Source organism: Diceros bicornis, chromosome 17 (assembly GCF_020826845.1).
Source record: "Diceros bicornis minor isolate mBicDic1 chromosome 17, mDicBic1.mat.cur, whole genome shotgun sequence".
Classification (NCBI taxonomy): Eukaryota; Metazoa; Chordata; class Mammalia; order Perissodactyla; family Rhinocerotidae; genus Diceros; species Diceros bicornis.
In genome coordinates, this window is record NC_080756.1 from 6,289,834 (window position 1) to 6,312,097 (window position 22,264).

At 41.1% G+C, this 22,264-nt stretch overlaps 1 protein-coding gene across 3 annotated transcripts in view; it reads right to left on the reverse strand.

Annotated features, from left to right (window-relative positions):
- Window positions 1–3,781: 3,781 nt before the first annotated feature.
- Window positions 3,782–22,264, reverse strand: part of SRGAP1 (SLIT-ROBO Rho GTPase activating protein 1) — a 238,795-nt gene continuing 220,312 nt past the window's right edge. For 2 of the 3 annotated variants that reach the window (XM_058557730.1, XM_058557729.1), the window contains exons 18-22: window positions 21,730–21,809; window positions 14,338–14,518; window positions 13,125–13,259; window positions 12,646–12,985; window positions 3,782–8,870 (exon numbers count right to left, since the gene is read on the reverse strand). In XM_058557730.1, the coding sequence (XP_058413713.1) occupies window positions 8,493–8,870; window positions 12,646–12,985; window positions 13,125–13,259; window positions 14,338–14,518; window positions 21,730–21,809 (1,114 nt within the window). In that variant the 3' untranslated portion in view covers window positions 3,782–8,492. Of the gene's footprint in view, window positions 8,871–12,645; window positions 12,986–13,124; window positions 13,260–14,337; window positions 14,519–21,729; window positions 21,810–22,264 lie in introns of those variants that run through there. The other variant, XM_058557731.1, reaches the window with a different exon arrangement.

Sequence of the window (22,264 nt, forward strand, 5' to 3'; positions counted from 1 at the left end):
TAACAAAGACTTCGGAGAATTTAGATGGAACCTATCATTCACCTGTTACACTGGCAAAGAAACAAATGACAATATTTTTTTGGGGGGTGGGGGTGAGGAAGATTAGCCCTGAGCTAACATCTGTTGCCAATCCTCTTTTTGCTGAGGAAGATTGGCCCTGGGCTAACATCCATGCCCATTTTTCTCTACTTTATATGTGAGATGCCGCCACAGCATGGCTTGATAAGTGGTGTGTACGTCCGCGCCTAGGATCTGAACCCACAAAGCCTGGGCCACTGAAGTGGAGTGCATGAACTTAACCACTATGCCACCAAGCTGGCCCCCAAATGACATTATTTTAAAGTCATATTGTGTATTCTCATACATTGCTGGCCGTAGTGTAAATTTGTGCAATCTTTCTGGAAAACAAATTGGAAATATTTATCACCAGCTTTAAGAGATACAGACCCCTGACCCAATTATTTCACTTTTTGGAGTCAATGCTAAATTAATGATCCAAAATGCAGATAATGATTATGTAGAGTTGCTCACTACAACATAACATTCAATTGAAAAAACAAAACCGGCAAACAGGCTCACTCAATGATAGGAAAATGATTAAATGAATTAATCATAATTCATTTAATTATTTAATTCATTATGTTCATACGCTAGATTATGCAGCCATTAAAAATCATGTTTACTGAGACTTCTTTTTTTTTTTTTTTAATTTTATTTATTTATTTTTCCCCCAAAGCCCCAGTAGATAGTTGTACATCATAGCTGCACATTCTTCTAGTTGTATGTGGGACACGGCCTCAGCATGGCCAGAGAAGCGGTGAGTCGGTGCGCACCCGGGATCCGAACCCAGGCTGCCAGCAGCGGAGTGCGCGCACTTAACCGCTAAGCCATGGCGCTGGCCCTACTGAGACTTCTAATGTGAACCGATATGAGGGAGAAAAACCCAACAAGGATACACAATTATATACAGAATATGAATTCAACTCTGCTAAAAATAAGCATAGTGTAAGGATTAGAAGACAAGATACTAAAACATCACTGTGGATTATTTTTGGTTGGGAAATTGAGGCATGAGTTGACAACTTGTTGAAGTCCAGTAACTGAGTTTGAACTAGGATCAGATAATGGATTTTGTCTTATTTAAAATTTCTTTTCCCTCTTTTCCTAACACACCTGCTAATATTAAGTTACTAATGCAATAATAATCTTTGGCTCACAGACCATACTTTCTATTACAAATCCTGACGATGGTGCTTTTTTTTCTTATGGATGTATTCTATCATAAGGCTTAGAACCCCAAATCTCATTTCCAAGTTAGTTAATATCACATCATTGCACAATTTCGAGTATGCCACCAGACTATTGATGATGTTTCCCTCTCCCCCAGCTTATCATCCACTTTCATTTAGAGGGACGTGATTTTTACACAAGAGATTCCTTGGATATGTCAAAGACAAAAGATTAGTACACTGCATCACTGTTGAGAGGGTAATTCATCAATAGTCCTCACTTTGGCTGCACACCACAGCAGCTAGAAGAAAGCCGGTCACACCCAGGAGCCCACCTGATAGAGAGCCGCTGGGTGTGAAGAATGTACCCACCAGTTGCCAGAATTGGATTGCAAATCCTAGAGCTGGAGATCTCCTGGATCACACCATAACTTCCTTCAAGATGTTAACGTTGTTGAACAATGCATGTTGTCTCAGGGCTCCTGGAGGAGCAATCTCACTCTCTCTCTCTCTCTCTCTCTCTCTCTCACACACACACACACACACACACACACACACACACACACACACACACTTTGATATTCAGCCCAGTCTCAGCTCTCCAGCCACTCTTGCTGAGGACTAACCTTGATAAAATGACTTTTTTCTTAATTGTAGAAGACAAGTTTTCTATCTACCATATAGAAACAGACACAAGGCTACTTTTTTTTTTTTTGGTGAGGAAGATTAGCCTTGAGCTAACATCTGGTGCCAACCCTCCTCTTTTTGCTGAAGAAGATTGGCCCTGGGCTAACATCCATGCCCTTCTTCCTCTACTTTATATGTGGGATGCCTGCCACGGCATGGCTTGCTAAGTGGTGCATAGGTCTGCACCCAGGATCCGAACCTGCAAACCCCAGGCCACTGAAGCGGAGCGAATGAACTTAACCACTACACCACTGGGCCAGCCCCCAAAAGGCTACTTTTGAAGAATGATGATGAACCTCATTGTGATTATTTCCCAAAGGTATACTGACCATATTTTCCAAAATTCAAATGGGGCTATATAGCCCGTGGAATGGAATTTGCCACAGTTTTTGGCTTCCAGGACCTTTTTGGCACTTTAGACAAAGCTTGGGGAATTGTCTACCTTAGAAGTCCCAACTACCCAAGGTATAAGCCTGAAAACTCCCTTTCGCTGCCTTCCTAATATCTTACAGGATACTGCATATGAACAGTGGGAGCTGACGACCGGACACACCCACGTGGGATGCTGATGCAGGAGTGAGGGATACAGGCGCACATGGAGAGGGTGCGGCAGGCTGAGGCTCTTGGCTTGGAGGGCAGTCGGGAGGGAGATGCAGAACAGTGGGGTCTTTCCTGGAACAATCCTAGAGTCTGACTTGGGCATGTGTTCCCGGCAGGGCAGCCTCTAAATCCAACTCTCTGGTCCTACAGTGGTCCCACCTGCTTTTAGGTAGGCCTTCCAGCCAATGGCTTAGTTCCAAGTCATTCCATTATGTTTTGGAAAAACATTTCCTTTAATAAGTGGGTTTTTTTTTCATTCATTTCTCCACCTTTAAAGACTTCTGCATACAATACCCAAAGTTTAATCAAGAAATATTAAAATAAATATAACACCCAGCATATTTATGTCATAGAATTCTATACAGCAGTGAAAAGGGAAAAACTCATTTTTCCAGTACACAACAACACGGACAACTTTCACAAACTTAAATTTCAACAAAAGAAGCCAGGCACCAAATCTACATGCTGTGAGTCTGTTTAGATAAGGTTAAATGACAGGCAAAACCAAACCATGGTATTATTCATAAGGATATTAACTCTGGAGAGGCACAAGCCTCGCTTCCAGGATGCTGAGATCATGCTGTTTCCAGATCTGGGTGATGGATGCATTAGCATGTTACTTTGTAAAAACTCTTACACTAATGGTTTATGCACTTTTCCGTACATATTTTACACTTCAATAAAGGTTTTTCCCTTGATTTATGTCATTTTTTTGCTCCACATCTCTTTCCAGTGTTCAATCCAGCACATTGCTGATACAGTTTTACAAGACTATTATGTATTGCTAGTCCTCAAGACTTAGCTTTTTTTTTAATTTGAAGAAAAAATCTCAATACATGGGGGAATTCTAAACACAATCTATAACTACAGATTGCATTTCAATTTATTCAAATGAAACCAAAGATCAGCTTGACAAGGTTTACAATGCAGAGTCCTCTTCAGAGGACAATTTCAATCCGGAGAGTGTTTTGGACTGTACTCTCCCAGCCTCTCACTGAAGACTCTCCCAGTTCCTTTTCTTTAGACACAGGGGTCTCCAACCGATGCCTCTGAAAAACCTTGGTTTCATGGACAGGCCCTGTGTATGGGGCCTCTTTTTCAAATTCACAAACAAAAATGGAAGTGAGATAAAAACATTTTTTTAAAAAAGGTGGTTTTACATTATTTAATGCAACTCAGCTCGCTGGGGGGAAAATAGTGATTAGAAAAAGAAAGGAATGAAACCACCACAGAGAATCACACCAAATCAGAGGCAGACAAAGGCGGCCAGAACTATCTTATTTATTATAAAGATACACCATGAAGAACAGACCTGACTGTATACTGAAGCCTGGAATGGTACATGCCAAAATGTACAGTACTATACATAAAAGTGCATTGTCACAACAGATTAACAAAACATTGTTTTCTCTTCCCGAACTGTAATAGCATCCCCCTTTAATTTCACCTCGGAGACAGGGAATGTCATGGTAAGAGGCAGGACAGAGCACAGGCAGCACAGGCCGTCAGCAGCAGGTGGTGGGGGCGGGGGTAGGGAGGAGCCGGGATGGGGGGCACCGGAGAGTTGCTTTGGGGGCAGACAAGGCACAGTCACGGCTACAAGGAGACAGGCTGATGACCGACAAGGATGCAAGACAGACAATACTGAGCACCGAGGCACAGGAAGGTGGGGATGGAGAAGCAGCTGGGAGAGAGGAGGAAGCGTCAAAACACTCAGGTGGGCGTGGGGGAGGGGGAGGGGGAGCAGGTGGGCGGGCAACAGGAAAGAGCAAGGCTACAACGCCTCTAAAGTAGAAGGCACTTTCACATGTACATACTACAGATGTACATTGACACAATTAGCTAACAGTCACAAGCAGGAAGCTACCAGTACTGCAATTGATCAAACCGACAGGAAAGGACAATACTGATTTAATTACTGGGGAGGAGTTACCCTCAGGTCCATAGGTAAATAGCAGTCTCTCCTGTTACACAGCCTCTTACCATTCTTTAAACATCTATAATAACCATCACACTACACATTGAACTTGGATGAATGCTCTAAGGGGGCATTCACAAACGCACGGTTTATATATTTTCTTTTACTAAACAGCTTCTAAGATAAGCATTACGGAACCCAGTACAATTATTTAAACATACAAAATTCCCTATGTAATTTAAAGATACAGGTACCCATCTCGATTATACCACGTAGACTTTTTTTTTTTTTTAAAGAGAGTATACTAGGGTAAGTGAAAGCTTGATTTCCAGTTTGTTTTGCTGATCTGCGAGAAGCTATGCCAGTCACCCTGCACCACACCTGACACCCCAGCCCAGCTGGAGGTTGGGTTTTCAGCTCAGGGGGTGGTCTGCAGTAGGGACAGTCTTCACTTCTACGCTGCTCGTGGCTCGGCGCCTCTGGCGTAGATGACTCAGAGCAAGACTCAGTCCTAAGTGCATTTCCAGAATTCATGGCCTCTCACTCCTGAGGTCAGGAATAAATGAAGGTCATCCCAAATCCGAAGTCCTCTAAACCCCTCAACAGACCCAGAGGCTCTTTACCTTTGGATTTCAGAGGCTATGATGATCAGAGGAAAGTTTCTTCAGTCATTCTCAAATGCTAAGAAGACCCCTACCCGCCCTCTTCTTCTTTTCTTTAATTAAATTATAAACCCATTTTTGGGAATGGCGAAAGTACAAAGACTGCAAACTCTTAACTGATACAATTTGACCTTGGCGCTAGACATCCCTTGGTAAATGTTCATGCTCATTGCAGTAGATTAAGTGGGACCCTGCTGCAAGTTATTCTATGGATGGCTCAGGGGCACCAAAGTCAGATTACATCGTGTGAAAATGTGCAAAACTGTTGAACAACGGTGTTGACACTGAACTTGAACATGGAGCTCCACAAAGGGCCATTTGACAGGTTGAAATAATTTACAGAACACTCATCAGAAAACGTATATTAAGTACCTTTCACTCTATCCTAACAATCCTGTCTCAACATCCCCAACTCAAACCAAACGGCCAACTTGGTAAATCTAGTGAGTTCTGTGGACAGGACATGCACATAGTCATATCAGCTGTGAATACATATGCTTGTATAAGTGGAGTCAGGTAATCTTTGCAGAACCATTATTTACCCATCATCAAAATGTCCCCTTCCCAAACTGCACGGGTACTGATGAGATCCTAGAAACTGGGGCGTAACATCTCAAGGACTCATTTTCTTTCTTCTCTCCCCATTCCTGCACCTTCCCACCTCCCCACTGTGTACTACATCTGTGGCTATAAAGAAGGCCGTATAACAGGGCACCCTGTTAAAAGCTGCTGAAGCTTTTAAGGAGCTTACTGGGTGTTACTTTGAATCCTTTGTGAAGTGGCCACCTTGTCTTATCCCTGGAATCTGCAGATTTTACTAAACAAATTAAAGATAGGTGAGTCCTTATTGAGTGCTTACTCACTTTGAGGTCACATCCTTCCCTGGGAATTGCAAAAAAAACAAAAAGCCTCAGGGTGACAACAGGGGTTTAGGGAGAAAAAGTAGAGACAGGTAAAGGCAGGGAGGGATGGGAGAGTATTAGGAGCTGTTTCCTGGAAGAAGGCACAGCCTCTGAGGCTCTGAGGCTCTGGAGCAGCATGTCCTCTGCAGCCAAGGCAGCGGAGTCCTGATTTGGTGGTGGAAAGGCAAGCCTCATTCCATCACAGGTGTAAACACCAAAGAGAGGAGACACTGGGGAGGATTGCCAGGGAGCAGTCTGAAGAAATGAGCTTGCAGGAGGAAGATCTGAAAAGCTACAGCTTGTAAAAAACCCCTCACAATTAATAAATTCAAAACACCTTTGTCCTTTTGATGCCCTCTGTTAACATCTCACTCTTCCATCAAAGATGGAAAATGGTTTTTAACAATCTTTTTATTTTAATTTCTAGAAGATTTGAAGTCCCTTCCCCCATTACTTCTAGATGTATTCTCTGCTTCTTTTTCCCCATCTAGCAACAGAGAATTAGAAACCAGAGTGGAATCTGGAAAGACCGGGGAGATTATTTATGAAAGTTTAAATTTCCAGGGGAATTTGGGAAAATAGTTTAAAAGCATTGGTGCTGTTCAAAGACTCAGTCCTGGCTGGGTTTCCACGGTGTCTAAGGTGACAAAGGGCCACTAAAGCTCAAGAGAAATGGTGAGGGGTTGGACAAGATGCTGGGCTGGGCCTCTTTTTCAAAATGGGCAAAAAGGATGGTCCTGAAAATTCAAAGGTTTAGAAGTTTACCATACCTGGGAAAAACATTCCACTATTGAATCCATTTGTGAAATTAGACTGCAGGCAAGCAACCAGCAGTGTGACTTTGAAAGGTGACAATATCTCATTAATTAATCTCTCTCTGCATTAGAATGATTGGACTGGCAAACTGAGGTAGAGATCAAAGTAATGATCTTGACTTTAGGACAGATCTTCATTCTTTCCTGCAGGATGCATTCCCCAATGGGCTGAGTCCACACTGTGTAACTCAGGTTGGCATGCAATTGGCTGCCAGTTTGAAACCAAACCTAGGAGGAAATCAACGGTGGTCCAGAGTGGTTAGTTTTGGCCACCCAATTTTCCTAAAAAAAAGTGTCTTCATCAGTAAGTTCAATGATGGAGTATTAAAATACTCATAGATTTACAGATGATATAAGCCGCTGCTGCTGAGAGAGTGGTGATTTGTACCTTAGTAAAAACAACTGAATTCAAAGCAACCTTTTTTAGAGGGAAAATATAGCACAAATACGGGCTAAAGCAAAATTGTTTACGTCCTAGGATGTCAGAGAAAGAGGGTCCCTAAAGGAGTTCAGCTGACGATGTGAGTTACGTAGAGACCATCTGAAATAAAGAAAAGTCATGGTCCCCGGGTGCAAAATTGGGAGGAAACCATCCTGTAACCATGAGGTAATCCTCCCCGCTACGGCCAGTACCACAGCCAGTTCTGGGTTGGCTAAAAGAGACAAACGTAGAGGAGAGCTGAGGATTCAATTTAGGATCATCAGGCCTCTGTAGCATGTTTAAAGGAACCAAGGACTTGTGTGCTGCTTGCTTTCTCCATTTCCAGAGGAGAACATGGGGATTTTAGAGGAGCTAGAAGTATTTTCTAGTCAGTTATTAAACAACAGATCTCTGAAGGAGTTTGTGGAGCAGTATAACCAGAAAGTCTTTAAAATTAGACTGTTCTAGTCCTTTGTGAATGCAGGGGATGTACTTGGAAATCCTCTGGGGCCTGACCAGGCTCGTGGAAGGAGTCACATCAATAGCTTGGAGGACTGTCTCTCTCTCCTTTCCCAGGTTTGGTTCAAGCAATAACTGCAGAGGTTCTACCCCCTTCCACTGAGTCTTTAACCTGGACCCAGGGAAACGACTGTTATGAAAGAGGCAATCATCCGACTCATTCAGGTGCTGGGCTGCAAGTAACACTGGGAAGATCCCACTGTGACAATGGCAAGTCTTTAGCATGAGCTGGCCCCTGCCCCACAGCATGGAATCAGAGGTGCTCACAGTCAGCTACCAAACAATGCCGTTACCGCCCTTCAGCCATGACCCCAAGTTGCCACAGCCCAACACTGGTTATACTCCAAGGCCTCGAGCTCAGATTCTCAGGCCTTCGGGGCCAGACATTTCTGACTCACCCGGGCTACGCTAGACCTGAAGTACTGTACAATGTGGAGAGCAGAGTGGTGTTGCCTTCATTACAAATGGTGCAGCATTGGATTTTCAAGTAAGTCTAAGTGTTTCTATTGTCTTTAAAACGACGTATGTCCAGTTATTTTAAAAAAAAGAAAGAAATTACAAAATACAAATGCCCATGTTAATTTAGCTAGTCGCAGACATTACATTCGAGAACATAGAAAAGCCAAAAGATCTCCAGTTAAAAGCACAAAACTAAGGAAAGTTATGGATTGTTGACTTTCGTCACTAATCCGTTTTCTTTTTTTAATCACCTTCCCGAACGACCTTGCTCAGCTGGTTTTCACATTGTGCAAGACTTGTCTGTTGGACCCTGGGAAGGCGGGGCAGGTCCTATGGTGGGGTTTGTTTTTGGAAGAACAGCAGGTTTTGGCCGAAGTGCTGGGGGCTTCAGCTGCACGCCCATTCGGGGCGCCACCATAGGCTTGAAAGTACTCATGGTGTCGCTGGAGGAGCTAGTGCTCCGGCGAATCTGCGGCTCCGAGCTCCTGAGGGCAACGTTGTGCAAAGGGCTGAGAGATTCCGTGGAGGTGGCTGGGGTGGGAGAGTTTTTCACTTGTTCTAAGGTATCCAGCACCACGTCGGGGGCGTGCTTAGCTGTACTCTGCCTCTCCAGCTCTCGGAGTTCATTCAAAGCAGTGTTCATCGTCTCTTCAATATCCTGTTGAAAAATAACGAGAGAGAGAGAAAGTAGACTGATAAATTCCAATGGACAGAAACCCATCCACCTCATCTCAAGGTGAACAGGTCAGCTAACGCATGAATGTTTTACCTTCATGGTCTGTGGACTGTATTAACACGATGCCTTCGCACAGTTATTTTGACTCTGAATGGTCAGGAGACCACGATGCAATGGCTCATGAAGTCATGTAGCAAACATTTGCCATTCTAAGGCACCAGGTAGCCTTCTGGTGGTTTCTACCTTACATGCTGACTTACATAGAATTCTATTTCAACTTATGGTAAAGATAGCTTACATTTAGATACTGCAACAATTTCTCAAGAAATAAATGTGAATAGGAATGAAAAATCAGGCTTCTTTCATTCATTCAACAAATAATTTTTGAGCACCTACCATGCAATAACTCCTAACTCCTAGCAGTTCTTCAAAATTAAGTTTAAACCTCCCCACTGGATGCTCCTGTCCAGTGGCCCTCAGTGGACGTGGCACTGCCCACAGAGGGCATTTTTGTAATATGGTGTTTGTGTGTATTTTGAAATGTCAAAATAACGGGGTGGTGTTACTGGCATTTGGTGGGCAGGGACCGTACATACTAGATGTCTTGCAAGTTTCCCGGACAGTTACATGCAATGAGTTGTCCTACATCATGTTCAACTTTTGAATGTCTTTCAGACATTTATGTAGGTGAAAATCCTGTTTATAATAACCTGAGCCTGAAACCTAACACTTTTTTATATAGAAACATAAAATATTTTTTTCACCCTGTTAGGTTTTCTAAGAATGCAACTAAGATGTAAATTATACTTTGTTTTGACTAGAACTGTATGACCAAAAGTCGTCCACCATTTTAGAAAAATTACATCACTCATGGGAACTCCTTTCATGGAATCTGAGTTAAGACCAATGAACTTAATATGCTTTGACATCAATGTGCATTTGTAATTGTTGTATTTATGGTAACTCTACATGTAGGTGAAGGCATTTTACTACTTCCTTTGTCTTCTAGTGTAGTCAAGCATTAGCTGAAACACATTTGTTTTAATATTTATTTCCCTTATTTTTTTCTTTATTATATTTAGAACTTTGTTTTTTCAAATTAGGTATGACATCTATCAATTTATTTCAGATGGTAAATGGGAAATTACAAAATATTTGTCTCAAAAAGGCAGAGTGTGCTCCATTGACAGATGAATGGATAAGCAAAATGTGGTATATGTATACGATGGAATATTATGCAGTCCTAAAAAAGAAGGAAATCTTGCCACATGCTACAACATGGATAAACTTGGAGGACATTACGATAAGTGAAATAATCCAGTCACAAAAAGACAAATACTGTATGATTCCATTTATATGAGATAGTCACACTCATAGAAGCAGAAAATAGAATGGTGGTTACTAAGGGCTGGGGAGAGGAGAAATGGGGAATTGTTGTTTAATGGGTATAGAGTTTCAGTTTTGCAAGATGAAAAAGTTCTGGAGATCTGTTTCACAACAATGTGAATATACTTTACTGAACTGTACACTTAAAAATGGTTAAGATGTTATGTTTTTTACCACACACACATACACACACACACACAAAAGTGGAGTATTGTGTGAGATAGGGTGGGTGGAGAAACACTGCTCTGGTCTGGTTGGAATGCCTCTTCTCTACATTCCCAGGGCTTCCACTCACCTGGAGCCTAACCCTTATGGCACCGCACAATGGTGACTGATCTCCATGTCCATCTCCCCCACCGAATTCTAAGCATCTTCAGGCAGAGGCTGGCTATCGATCTAACTTTGCGTCCATAAAGCCTAGCATGGGACCTGGCATACAATACAGTAAGTGCTCAATAAAGGTTTGCTAATTGAATAAACCAAGACGTGATCATCACATAAGGATATTGTAGTTTTTTTAAAAAGCTCCATCAGGGATTCCATTGATTTGTTTAATACAATAATTTGCATGTTTTTTGTATGAACACCATGATGGCAGGCTTACTTGTCCTCATGGGAAAATCTGAAGAGGAGAGATGGAAAGATAAATAAAGGACACAGCTGGGAGCCATTCTGAGGATGACATCACTTTTCAAGTGATTATCTTCATATGTGATTTCCATTTGATGCTAAACATATGGATTTGTTTTTGTTTTTTACAAGTTATTTGCCCCAGAGAGAATGTGCAGAGCCTGGTTTGTCTGTTGAGTTTTTGTTTCTATGATTTACAATGAAGAGATTTCCTGGTTCTAGAAGCAAAAGGGTTAAACAGACCTTATTATGCCTTCCCACTCCCAAACTCCTAATTCCCTGTCTCTCTAACCTAAATCCTGTTTCACCCGCTTATTGTAAGCAGTGATGTTATGCATTTCTCAAATCATTAAATTCAGCTATAGTCAAATATCGCTGGTTCTAAATAGGCCTCAAAGGGCCCTGCATAGTACTTCAAACAGAGAAAACCAAAAGGTCAGAAGTCTTTCTGATTTATGCTGAGAAATTGTTGTGCACTTAAAATTGGTTTAATTTTTTAAAAAATACATTAAACTCCTCACACAATCTAATATTCTATCCAAAATTCTTTTTCGTTAGGACATTGAAAATAGCTTGGAAATTTGTCATATCAATGCAGGTTTCCTTGGGCACTTTTTATTAAAAATAATCCATCTTTAATACTTCCCCATGTTTGTTTCATTCCTCATTCACTCTTTTTTGATTTACTTAGTTTTTAAGCTTCACGGATAGCTGGAAGATGCTTTAGACTACTCAAATGGCAAACCCTGAATCTATTCACCTCCTTTGTCCCTGGCTATATACATATTTTCTTTTTTTTTTGTGAGGAAGATCAGCTCTGAGCTAACATCTGATGCCAATCCTCCTCTTTTTTCTGAGGAAGACTGGCCCTGGGCTAACATCCGTGCCCATCTTCCTCCACTTTATATGGGACGCCGCCACAGCATGGCTTGACAAGCCGTGCGTTGGTGCGCGCCCGGGATCCGAACTGACGAACCCCGGGCCGCCGCAGTGGAGTGAGAGCACTTAAGCACTTGCGCCACCGGGCCGGCCCCTATATACATATTTTCTGACGGCCTATACCACAAAAACAAAGAGAAGGAAAAGTGGTAGAAGATGGGAAAATTTCATGAATACTGTTTTATTTTTACTTTGTCAATTTTAATTATTAGGAAAAAACAATTAGGAAAAAACAAAGCCCTTCTCTGCAGTAATTGTTGTGAAGACGCGTACCTTCAGGAGCAACATAGGATGCAGACTTGCAGTTCTTCAAACAGCTAACCATGATTTCTCATATTATTTATTGACTAATCCATCATTTCCTAAGTTGCAAGTATCCTCTCTATCATCCACTAAAATTTTTCTGTTTCTGGGCTCTCCATTCTGTTCCATCAATTCATCTGTTTTACTATCTTCAGCATGCATTTAGGATCTGGTAGCACTAGTCCTTCCTCATTATTCTTCTTTTTCAGAATTTTCCTGGCTATTTAGCAATGATGTGTTTGAATGCCCTGGGTCCTACATTTCGGTCATGTCTTTGTTTAATCAATATGAATCTAACACGCTTGGGTCCCTCCAGTATCAGATGGTTCTTCAAAAGAGACCCATAGTCAGGCCTTAAATTAAAGAATGGGCTGATTTCCTTTCTGCTTTCTTTAGTTGGTTCCATACAAAAAACATAGATACAAAAATTCAATCCTGCACACTTCCTTCATCACATCCCAGGTACTTAGCAGGCACTAGTCCATTGAAAGCATCCTACCTGAGCGATTGTCTCTGGGTCCAGTGGCTTGTGGTCATTGAAGCCTGTGTATTGCCCTGATGACGTGGACCTTCTAATGGGAGGGCTGTCAATCTTCTTAAGGGAGTCATGCCGGCTGATGTTGGTCAGGCTGCCGTGGCCCGGCCGGCGCCTCCTCTCAGGACTGTCATTGTTGAGGCCACGGCTCTGGAGCAGGCCCCGGGGGTGACTGGCCAGGCTTGGGGACCCCAGGTCAACTGAGGAGTTGGAAAGAGCATTCGGGGGGTGGAGAGGGCAATGGCCATCACTGGTCCTGCCAGGACGCCTTACTGGAGGGGGTGGCTCTCCTCTCTTTCTTTGTCTAGACATAGAGAGAGAGAGAGAGAGAAAAACAGGAGAGCTCATCACACTGGGTAATACTCAAGACTTCGAGGACTGTGGCTCCTCAAAGCTCCTGGAAAAGTGGAGGTTCAGGAGCCTGATTACCAGACTCCACCCACCTGGCTAAATAGCCATCAGGATGCCGGTCTGTTGGGGAGTTCATGTCCTTGGATGAAGACTTGTCTTCAGCGACTGGCCCACTGCTGGCCTCGCTGTCGGCTTTCTGGCTCAGGGTGTCTGAAAACGCATCATCCCTGAGACAACAAGAATCACGAGTGAGGGTCCGCTGGATGAACAGGGACCAAAAACAAGTGATGGCACTTACGCATGTATGTCTTTCTGTTATTAACATAACTTTTCTCTTTTCATTATAAAAATAATACAATTTCATTTCAGGTAAATTGGAATATTCAGATATACTGAAAAGAGCAAAGAAACAATCACCCCTAAAATGACATACCATCCAGAGACAACTACTGTTAGAATTTTAGAAAATATCCTTCCACACTTGTTTCTATGCTTGGGATACATACCTATGAGTATGTGCATATATGCGTGGTATTTATACTATAGAAACTTACATGTTACGTACTTTAGACATATGTGACTGCAGGTCTGTATATACACACACATAATATTTCTTGGATCCTGAGATACATAGATTTCTAAAATTAGGCTGAATCATTTAATCACTGTATACATTTTATGTGGTATATTTCTCTTTTTCTTGGAAAGATGCTCTTAAATTGGTGCTGCATTGTGAAATATTGTATTCACAAAACAGGGATTATACTGTACATATTATTTTGTAACCTGTTTCTTTCACTTAATATATTATGACCAAATTCGCATCTCTTTAAATATTTTTCAAATTAGAGCTTTCTCATCAGCAAAATTAGAAAAGGAAGAAGAAGCCTGGAGATGACTCTTTTTAGACTTTAGGTCAGTGTCTTCCTCTTTGGGAATCTGGAATTGAAATAGTAGTCAGACACCACTGTAGAGAATAGCACCACTGGTTTTGGAATTAGCATGTCACTTAGCTCTCAAAGCTCTTCTCTATATAGGGGATTTTTCTAAGGACCTGAAAGCTCCAAAAGGCGTCTCTCACGAGTCCTTGCCCCAAACCTCCCGGTAGAGTTTGGAAATGAAAACCCGCTGGCCCTGAAGTACTGTGAGCAAAGACTCATGAGTGAAGTAAAGACTGTGCTCAGTTGACAAGTGTTTGCTCTGTAACCCTCCTGCTCTTTTCTCACCAGACCTAGGTCAGTTAAAGACCAACGGCTGGGGTCTTCTCTGGGGAGCACCCTGGCGGTGGGCACCGGGACTACTCACAGATCCTGCACCACTATGTATTGGTGAGGCACCAGCCCGTCAACCCCGTTGTGCCTTCCTTCCCACCAGTCCTCGGACGCGCGGTGATACAGCAGCAGGGAGGCTCCCTTCTTGAAGGACAGTTCTCTGGCAGATCGCCCCACATAGTCAAACTTGGCGATTGCTTCTATTGGCTCACATTCTGCAGAGAACACACCAGTAAACAGCGAGGGACAGGGTTGTTAGGAAGGCATGATACACTATCTGAGAGGTCTAGCTGAGGCCTTAGAAATAAACAAGGCCATTTTAATGTCCAGACAGAACAGGGTAATAAACAAGTTAACAAGGCGGGAGAAAATGAGGCTGTTAAAAGACATCCAGGAAAACATTCTCTTGCTCTCATCAGCTTTTCAGGCAAAGAAAAATTGAATATTAGATATTAATTTCCACAGCCTCTTACCAGAGATATAATGACAGTTTAATAAAAAATATTTTAAACTTTGCAATATGATATATAGAATCTCTCCTTGGGTTGTAATATCCTCCACAATTGCTCCAATATCATTTTGACATTGATGGAGTGCCCTTGCAACATGTTAATACCATTTATAACACGGAAAAATCACTATCCCAGAACATGGGGAGGTTTGTGCTTTACTTGTTGATTTAAAAAAACATCAAGCTTACAAAAATCGCCACGTTTACATTATTTGAATATGTTGAATTCCTCATGTACTTTTTTGGCACCATCAAATCTTCAAACTACCACCAACAGGAAAGACAACTTTGTTTTCTCTAGTATCGGTAACAAATTTTGGATATTACCCATGAAACAAGCATACCTTAGCCTGCCCTGTATCCAAATAAAAAGACAGATGCAAAAATTATATTTTCTAGAGATCAAAAGAGATTCAAGGGAATATGGTGAATGAAAAAAGCCAATCTCAAAAGGTTATATACTATATGATTCCATTTATATAGCCTGCTTGAAATGACCGAATAGATACGGAGAATAGATTAGTGGTTGTGAGAGGTTGGGGTGGGGGAGGCGACAGAAGGCTATAAAAGGGCAGCATGAGGGATCCCTGAGATGGAACTGTCCTTTATGTTGACTATGGTTGTGGTCACACAAATCCATACATGTGATAAAACTGGATGGAACTAAGTGAACACACGACTGAGTGCGTGTAAAACTGGTGAGATGTGAACCTGGTGGATGGATGGTGTAATGTCAATTTCCTGGTTGTGATACTATACTACAGTCATGTAAGATATTACCATTGGGGAAACTGGGAGATGGGTGCGTGGCATCTCTCGTATTATTTCTTACAATTGAATGTGAATCGACAATGATCTCTAAATAAAAATTAAAAAAAAAAAGATATTGAACTCTGGGGCCTACAATTGGAATTTCGGCTGGATCCAATTCTGACCACAATTCTGAAAGCAAATAAGAGGACAAACTAAACAAAACTACAACAGGTTCTTTTTGTGACTCAGCTTATTGCAAAAACCCCTTCAATTTGGGGCCGTATGATCTTTCCTTCCCTCTCTCAGCATCACTCCATCCTCATCCCTGCTATCAACAATAGGTGAGTAAACTTCTCATCAATAACAAACAACTAAAAGGAGCCAAGACAGGTGGTTTATGCTTACAGAAATAGATCTACACAACAAACAATGCCTCATTTCCTAAAAACTGAGATTGTTAATATTAGTTTCCAAATGTTCTAGAATATGTGCACATATAATAGATTAAAACCTGCCTATCTGTCAAATGTTTTCTCAGCAAACTGTCTTCTATTTTCCTTGGCAACAAACCTTCCCATTTAAGAGAGTTTATTTTTTCCAAAGTTTATTGCAATATCTTCAGTATCTGTTGTACTTATATGGGATTAACTGCATAAGAAGTCCTCGGATAGCCAGCTAAACTTCTTTATCACTTGATAAATTCAAACATTCTCTGGGACATGTAAGGCAAAAGCATAAGAATCAACAAACATATTGAAAAAGCCTAGGTTTTACCTTCTATGAAGGGCCTGGATGAATTTAAGCTATACATTTAAAATAAAGACAAAAAAAGATGCCCCATCTTTTTGCTAGTGGATAATGTTTAAGGTGGATAATATTTCATCTTGCAGAACCACAACACTATAATCTGCATGTAGTACACGTCCCAGCAAAGTAGGTGTAAAAATAATTTTAAAACAACAGTCTAAGTCGTTTAACAATTGACTATAGCTTTTAGATCATATGTTAACACTCTGGTGTTCCTCCCTAAAATTATATTTTCTTTATTAAAGCAATATAAATAGCAGCTTTATTAAGTATCTGCAAGTCTGCTTCATAGAGGAGGGAATATAACTTTATATTCAAAGAGGCTGACTCTATAGTTGGTTCTAAACTTGCAGGTAAAGAATAAATTCTGGCTGATCTGTGATGACAGACACCAAATTTTTTACCCCAGTTCTCATTGGGGGACACAAATAAATATGTCCATGAAGTAGGGGACATAAATAAACATATCCATGGAGGAATGAAGATATGACATTTTATTAAAAAGAACTTCATGACATGTAATTTTCAAATTTCTATGTGAATACACCCACATGTTTAAATTTCGTTTTACTGAAAGAAATGGAAAGATACCAGCCAGTAACATAATGTATGATCTACGTACTTGTCAAAGGGAATTGAGGAGAGAACCATGAATGCTCTTTAGCACCATTCCATCATACACTGTCAGTGCTGGCCAACGGCTATTTAAGACTACTTAACAGGTCCATACATATTTTATCATAATTTCATAATCATGACCTCTGTGATTATCTCTTCTTTTTTATTTTTTGAAACAACTAGCAACAGGATTATCAGACTCTGCCTATTTAATTCAAATGAGGAGCGGTTATGAAAGAATGACCAAATGAATCAGAAGTACATTTTATTGGTAATCCTACTGCACCAACTAGCAATTCTGAGCAATTTCACTATTTTGACTTGTTCTACTCCCATGAGAGTCATTTCACAGTCAAGTGTCAATCAATAAGCTATTTATACCCATCTTAGTCTAGTCACTGCAGAGCAAATCACCCGCAGGGTGGGGCGACGCACCACACCCCTTTCACAGAGAGTCACAGGGTCCTTTAATGTCCTGCAGAGACCCCGTAGAATGCAGCTACTATCAAGAACAATACTAAGAGCATAACTGCATCATCCGCCCCCGCAGATGATGGTTTTGTTCTGTGACAGCCTCTCTTTTGGAAACAAAAGCTATTCCCTCATGTGATACCATGACAGAGAAAAGAAAACACAATACCTGGGCGATCAAAAAGATAATCAATGCTCTACTTAATTTAGTTACAGGACTTCAGAGGCTGGCTGTGGGCAAGCGTATCTGTCCTTTGTAAGCCATGCTTTTCTTTCCAGCAAAATCAGGTAAGCATGATCAAGATGTCACCTAAAACACAGAGCCCTCGGCGAAGCTTCTCTTCTGTAGTCAAGAGGTAAGAACAACTGACAGACGGCACGGAGGTGAGCCTGCTTTCCTGAGTTTGGGAAGAGAGATGGCTGGGGCTTTGTCTTGGCTTTTCCTGCCACTGGGGAAAGCAAGGAAACACTCAGAGAAGTCAGCAGTGAGGAAGGAATGAGCCATATAGAGAAACGAAGAAACTCAAGACAAAAGAACAAGCGGTGGCAGAGGCGGGGCTCAGACTTGCAAAAGGAACATCACAGCTCTCGCTTTAAAGAAGGTCTCCTCACTTAAGTTCTGAAAATGTCAATTCGTCTTACTTGTAAAAACGCAAAGAAACCTTTTTTCAGCAGAGGGTGGACACTAGACACCCTAATTACCCTCCTGCTGAAATCAACTGAAAATGCTGGATTGAAAAAACAATCTTTGTAATTGCATTAATAAGCTATCATGACAGTAAGGAATACTAAAGACCAAAAACTCAAAGAAAAGTGGAAACCCAGCGAGGTAAAGGACAACACTAAAAATGTGAGTCAGAGTTTGCCCCTTGAGGGCATTTCCCCTGCATGGTTAACTTAAGCTTTCATTTTGCACAAAAGACTAAGTCCAGAGCCTGCTCAGTGTGGAGAATCTAAGCCCCCACAATGGATCACACACACAGTGTCACAGTGAACTTCTTTTTTTTTTTTTTTTTGTGAGGAAGATCAGGCTTGAGCTAACATCCGATGCCAATCCTCCTCCTTTTTTGCCAAGGAAGACTGGCCCCGGGCTAACATCCGTCCCATCTTCCTCTACTTTATATAGGACGCCGCCACAGCATGGCTTGACAAGCAGCGCATCGGTGCGCGCCTGGGATCCGAACCTGCGAACCCCGGGCTGCCGCAGACGAGTGCATGCACTTAACTGCTACGCCCCCGGGCCAGCCCCAACAGTGAACTTCTAGTTCTAGAAATCTTCCTCCCTTCTAGCCCTCCATACTTCTCCACAGATTGTAACCACCCCCTACTCCCCAACCCTTCCAACCCCTGGACTTAAGGAAATAATCTATCTCAAACCTTGGAACCAATCATCTGTAAGAATCCCAACCACATTCCAGTCTTCAGGCAGGTTTGCCGTTTAAGTTCACACTACCTGGGTGGCCTGGAAAACCTCAAGCTAAAAATTCAACGTGGTCCCAAGCTGGTTGTGCCCCAGGCAGAAGAAAATGAAAACCCTCTCTGGAGGAATCTACCTTCAACCGAGCCTAAAGGAATTCCACAAAGTTCCAAGAACTATATAAAAAAATTACAGAACCCACTAGAAAATAAAACTCAGTGAGCAAGAGCCAATAAAAATCCAGGAAGACTTCAGATATTAGAACTCTCAGACACACAATCTGAAACCATGGAAAGGATTAATATTATGAGTAAAGAGCAAGAGACTATAAAAAATGACCAAGCAGCAGATACAAAAGTGAACCAAACAGACCTAGTAGAAAAAAAATTAAAAACAAAAATTCAATGGATGGGTTTAAAGCAGATTAGTTACAGCTGGAGAGAGAATAAAAGGATCATGCATACAGCTAAAGAGGTACTAAGAGAAAAGTGACAGCTTTATATGTTCATATTGAAAAAGTGTTGAAAAGTAATGTTAAGCATTAAATGTAAGAAGTTAGAAAAAGAAAAAATGATCTCTACAGAGAAAAGTATAAAAGTTTATTGGGAGACATTAAGTAACTAGAAATATGTTTGTGAAACGGAAGACTGAATATTATAAAAATATCAATTCTCTCCATATTAATATATATTGAATCAGTGCAACTGCAATCAAAACCTCAGGAGGTTTTTAGGCTTGTTTTAAGAACTTAAAAAAACTGAGTCTAAAATTTAAGTGCAATTGCAAAGGGACAGCAATTGTTAAGAAGAGCAAAGTCAGGGGTGTTGATTTGCCAAATATTAAGATTTATTAAAAGGTATCGAAATTAAGGCAGTGGTGTAGGAACAGATAAGTAGACCAGTGGAAAAAAACAGAGCCCAGAGACAGACTCATGCACAGAGGACACTTGATTTATAACAGAGGTGTGGAGCAGTGGAGAAAGGACAATTAATGCTGGGACAGTTGGGACAAGTGTGTATCCATATGGGGAAAAAAGGAACGAACCCCTCCCTCACACCATACCTTCCAACAAATTGCTAGTAGAATAAAGACCTATGTGTGAAAAACAAAACCTTAAAGGACTTAGAATAAGGGAGAATCATCTTTATTACTTTAGGGCACAGAAGGATTTCTTAAAGGAGACACAAAGTGAAATAACCATGAAGGAAAAGAGTAGTAAACTCAATTACTTTAAAATTAAGATCCTCTGTTTAGCGAAAAGATGTAATATGCACATAAAAGATAAGCTACAGAGCAGGAGAAGATATTTGCAAAACATATACTCAATAAAAGACCTGATCCAGACCCAAAAAGAACTGTTATAAATAAGAAAAAAAACAAAGTCAAACCAAACCAAACTAAACCAAATAAAAAAAGCCCCGAGAACCTAGTAGTAAAGAGGGCAGAAGACTTGATAGGAATTGCAAAAAATGAGAAATCTAAACATATAAAAATGAGTATATCTGTATTAACCTGTATCAAATGTCTGTGATATCTATATAAAAAATGAGTACCGCTGTATTAATGTTTTCTATTTTCTGTATTCTGACATTGAGGGTCTTGTTGACCCCAGAGGGACTGCCCATCCCAGGATTAGCCAATTACTAGAGATAGTAAACAACTTGCCTGCTTTTCAAACACAAACCAATCAATACAGAGCCCACACCCCAACCACCTCCTTTATCGGGCTCTCACCCTGCAGGCCACTATCCACCTGCCCTAATCACCAGGGCCAAGTGCCAGATATCTAGTGATGGCCCCTACGCCCCAGAGCCTGCTGAAATCATTCAAACTAGCCAACCCTAAACCTGCTCACCCTGCCTCTCCTGGTCCTTCCTGCGGAATCCACAATACAGGCTCTTGCCCAGCTGCTCCCTCTCCCTCTGCCTCCTGCCTGACCCTGGTGCTTCCCAGGGTGGCCCCCCAAGGCTCAGCATGTCCCCTCCTCTTGGGAACTCTAACAAAGTACCCTTCAATGCCAATCATATCCTGATCTGTTGGCCTTACTTTACCCCAAATTTTCTATTAATACACTATATTTTCAAACATCTTCATCAGTAATCAGAGAAATCCACATTAGAATCACAATAAGATACCACGACACACTGACAATGTTGGCAAAGATGACAATGTTTGATAAAATGAAGTGTGGATGAACACACACAACTGGAGGCTGATACACCGCTGGTGGGAGTGTATATCAGTACAACCATTTTCACAAACTGCAGTTTCAAGAAAAGCTGCAGACACGCTTACTCCTAGGTGTGTACGTCCTAGAGAAACTCCTGGACACTTGCAGCAGTTACAGCTTCAAAATATTCATCGCAGCACTGTTTTTAGTGGCAAAAAACAGAAAACGCCTCACATATTCATCAATAATGAAATAGACAAATACAAAGGGATATTACATAGCGGTAAAATAAACGATTATTAACTACATGCAATAATGTAAATAAATCTCAGGAACATAATGTTGAGTAAAACATCATGAAAAATATATACAGTATGATTCCATTTAGAGAAAATTCAAGAAAATAGAAAATGAAACAATAAGCCATTAAAAAAATACAAACATATAGTGGTTACCCTGAGGGGGTAAGGAAGGCAATGGAATCAGGGAAGTGCAAGGGATTGATGTCTTTTTTCTTAAAGTTGGTGGTGAATCCATGGGTGTTCATTGTAATATTATTCTTCATATTTTACACATATTTTATAAATATTCTTTTCTATCTACTGAATTTTTAACACAAGCACTTCTTAAAAAAGGATATAAAGACTGGTTTTATAATACCATGAGCACAAGGGCATACCGTCCTCACTGGTGTGGGGCTCTGTACCAGCGTCCTGATCCACTTCCTCCAATGTACCGTGCTCACTGTATGGGCTGTCGCTGTGGAGTGGAAGTAGAAATTCATATGAAGCCAAAGTGGAAATAATTTAAAAAATGAACAATTGCTAATGTAAGAAAAAATGTAAGACTTTGGAATGGCAAAGGAGTTACTGGATAGGCTTTCCATGGAACGCTGGAGCCTCCAAGGTTTATCTGGTCCTGTGGGAGTGTGTGTGCCTCCTGACTAGGCTATTGTGCAGCTCTGTAAAGAGAAGTTAACTTGTAGAAAACCAACAGCATTACAAATAATTCTTATCCACAGAAACGAAAATCTGTTGAATTCAGTGGAATATGATTGATTACTGCCCCATGGATACACTAGTGTTTGCAAATTCATTTCAACATTCCTCACTGCATGTAAATTGATGGTTTCTTGACTTCTGCTTTGAATTGGTTGTAGTATCTTTTTCTTTTCTTTATTGTGAAATTTTTGTTATACATTATTGATTGGTTGT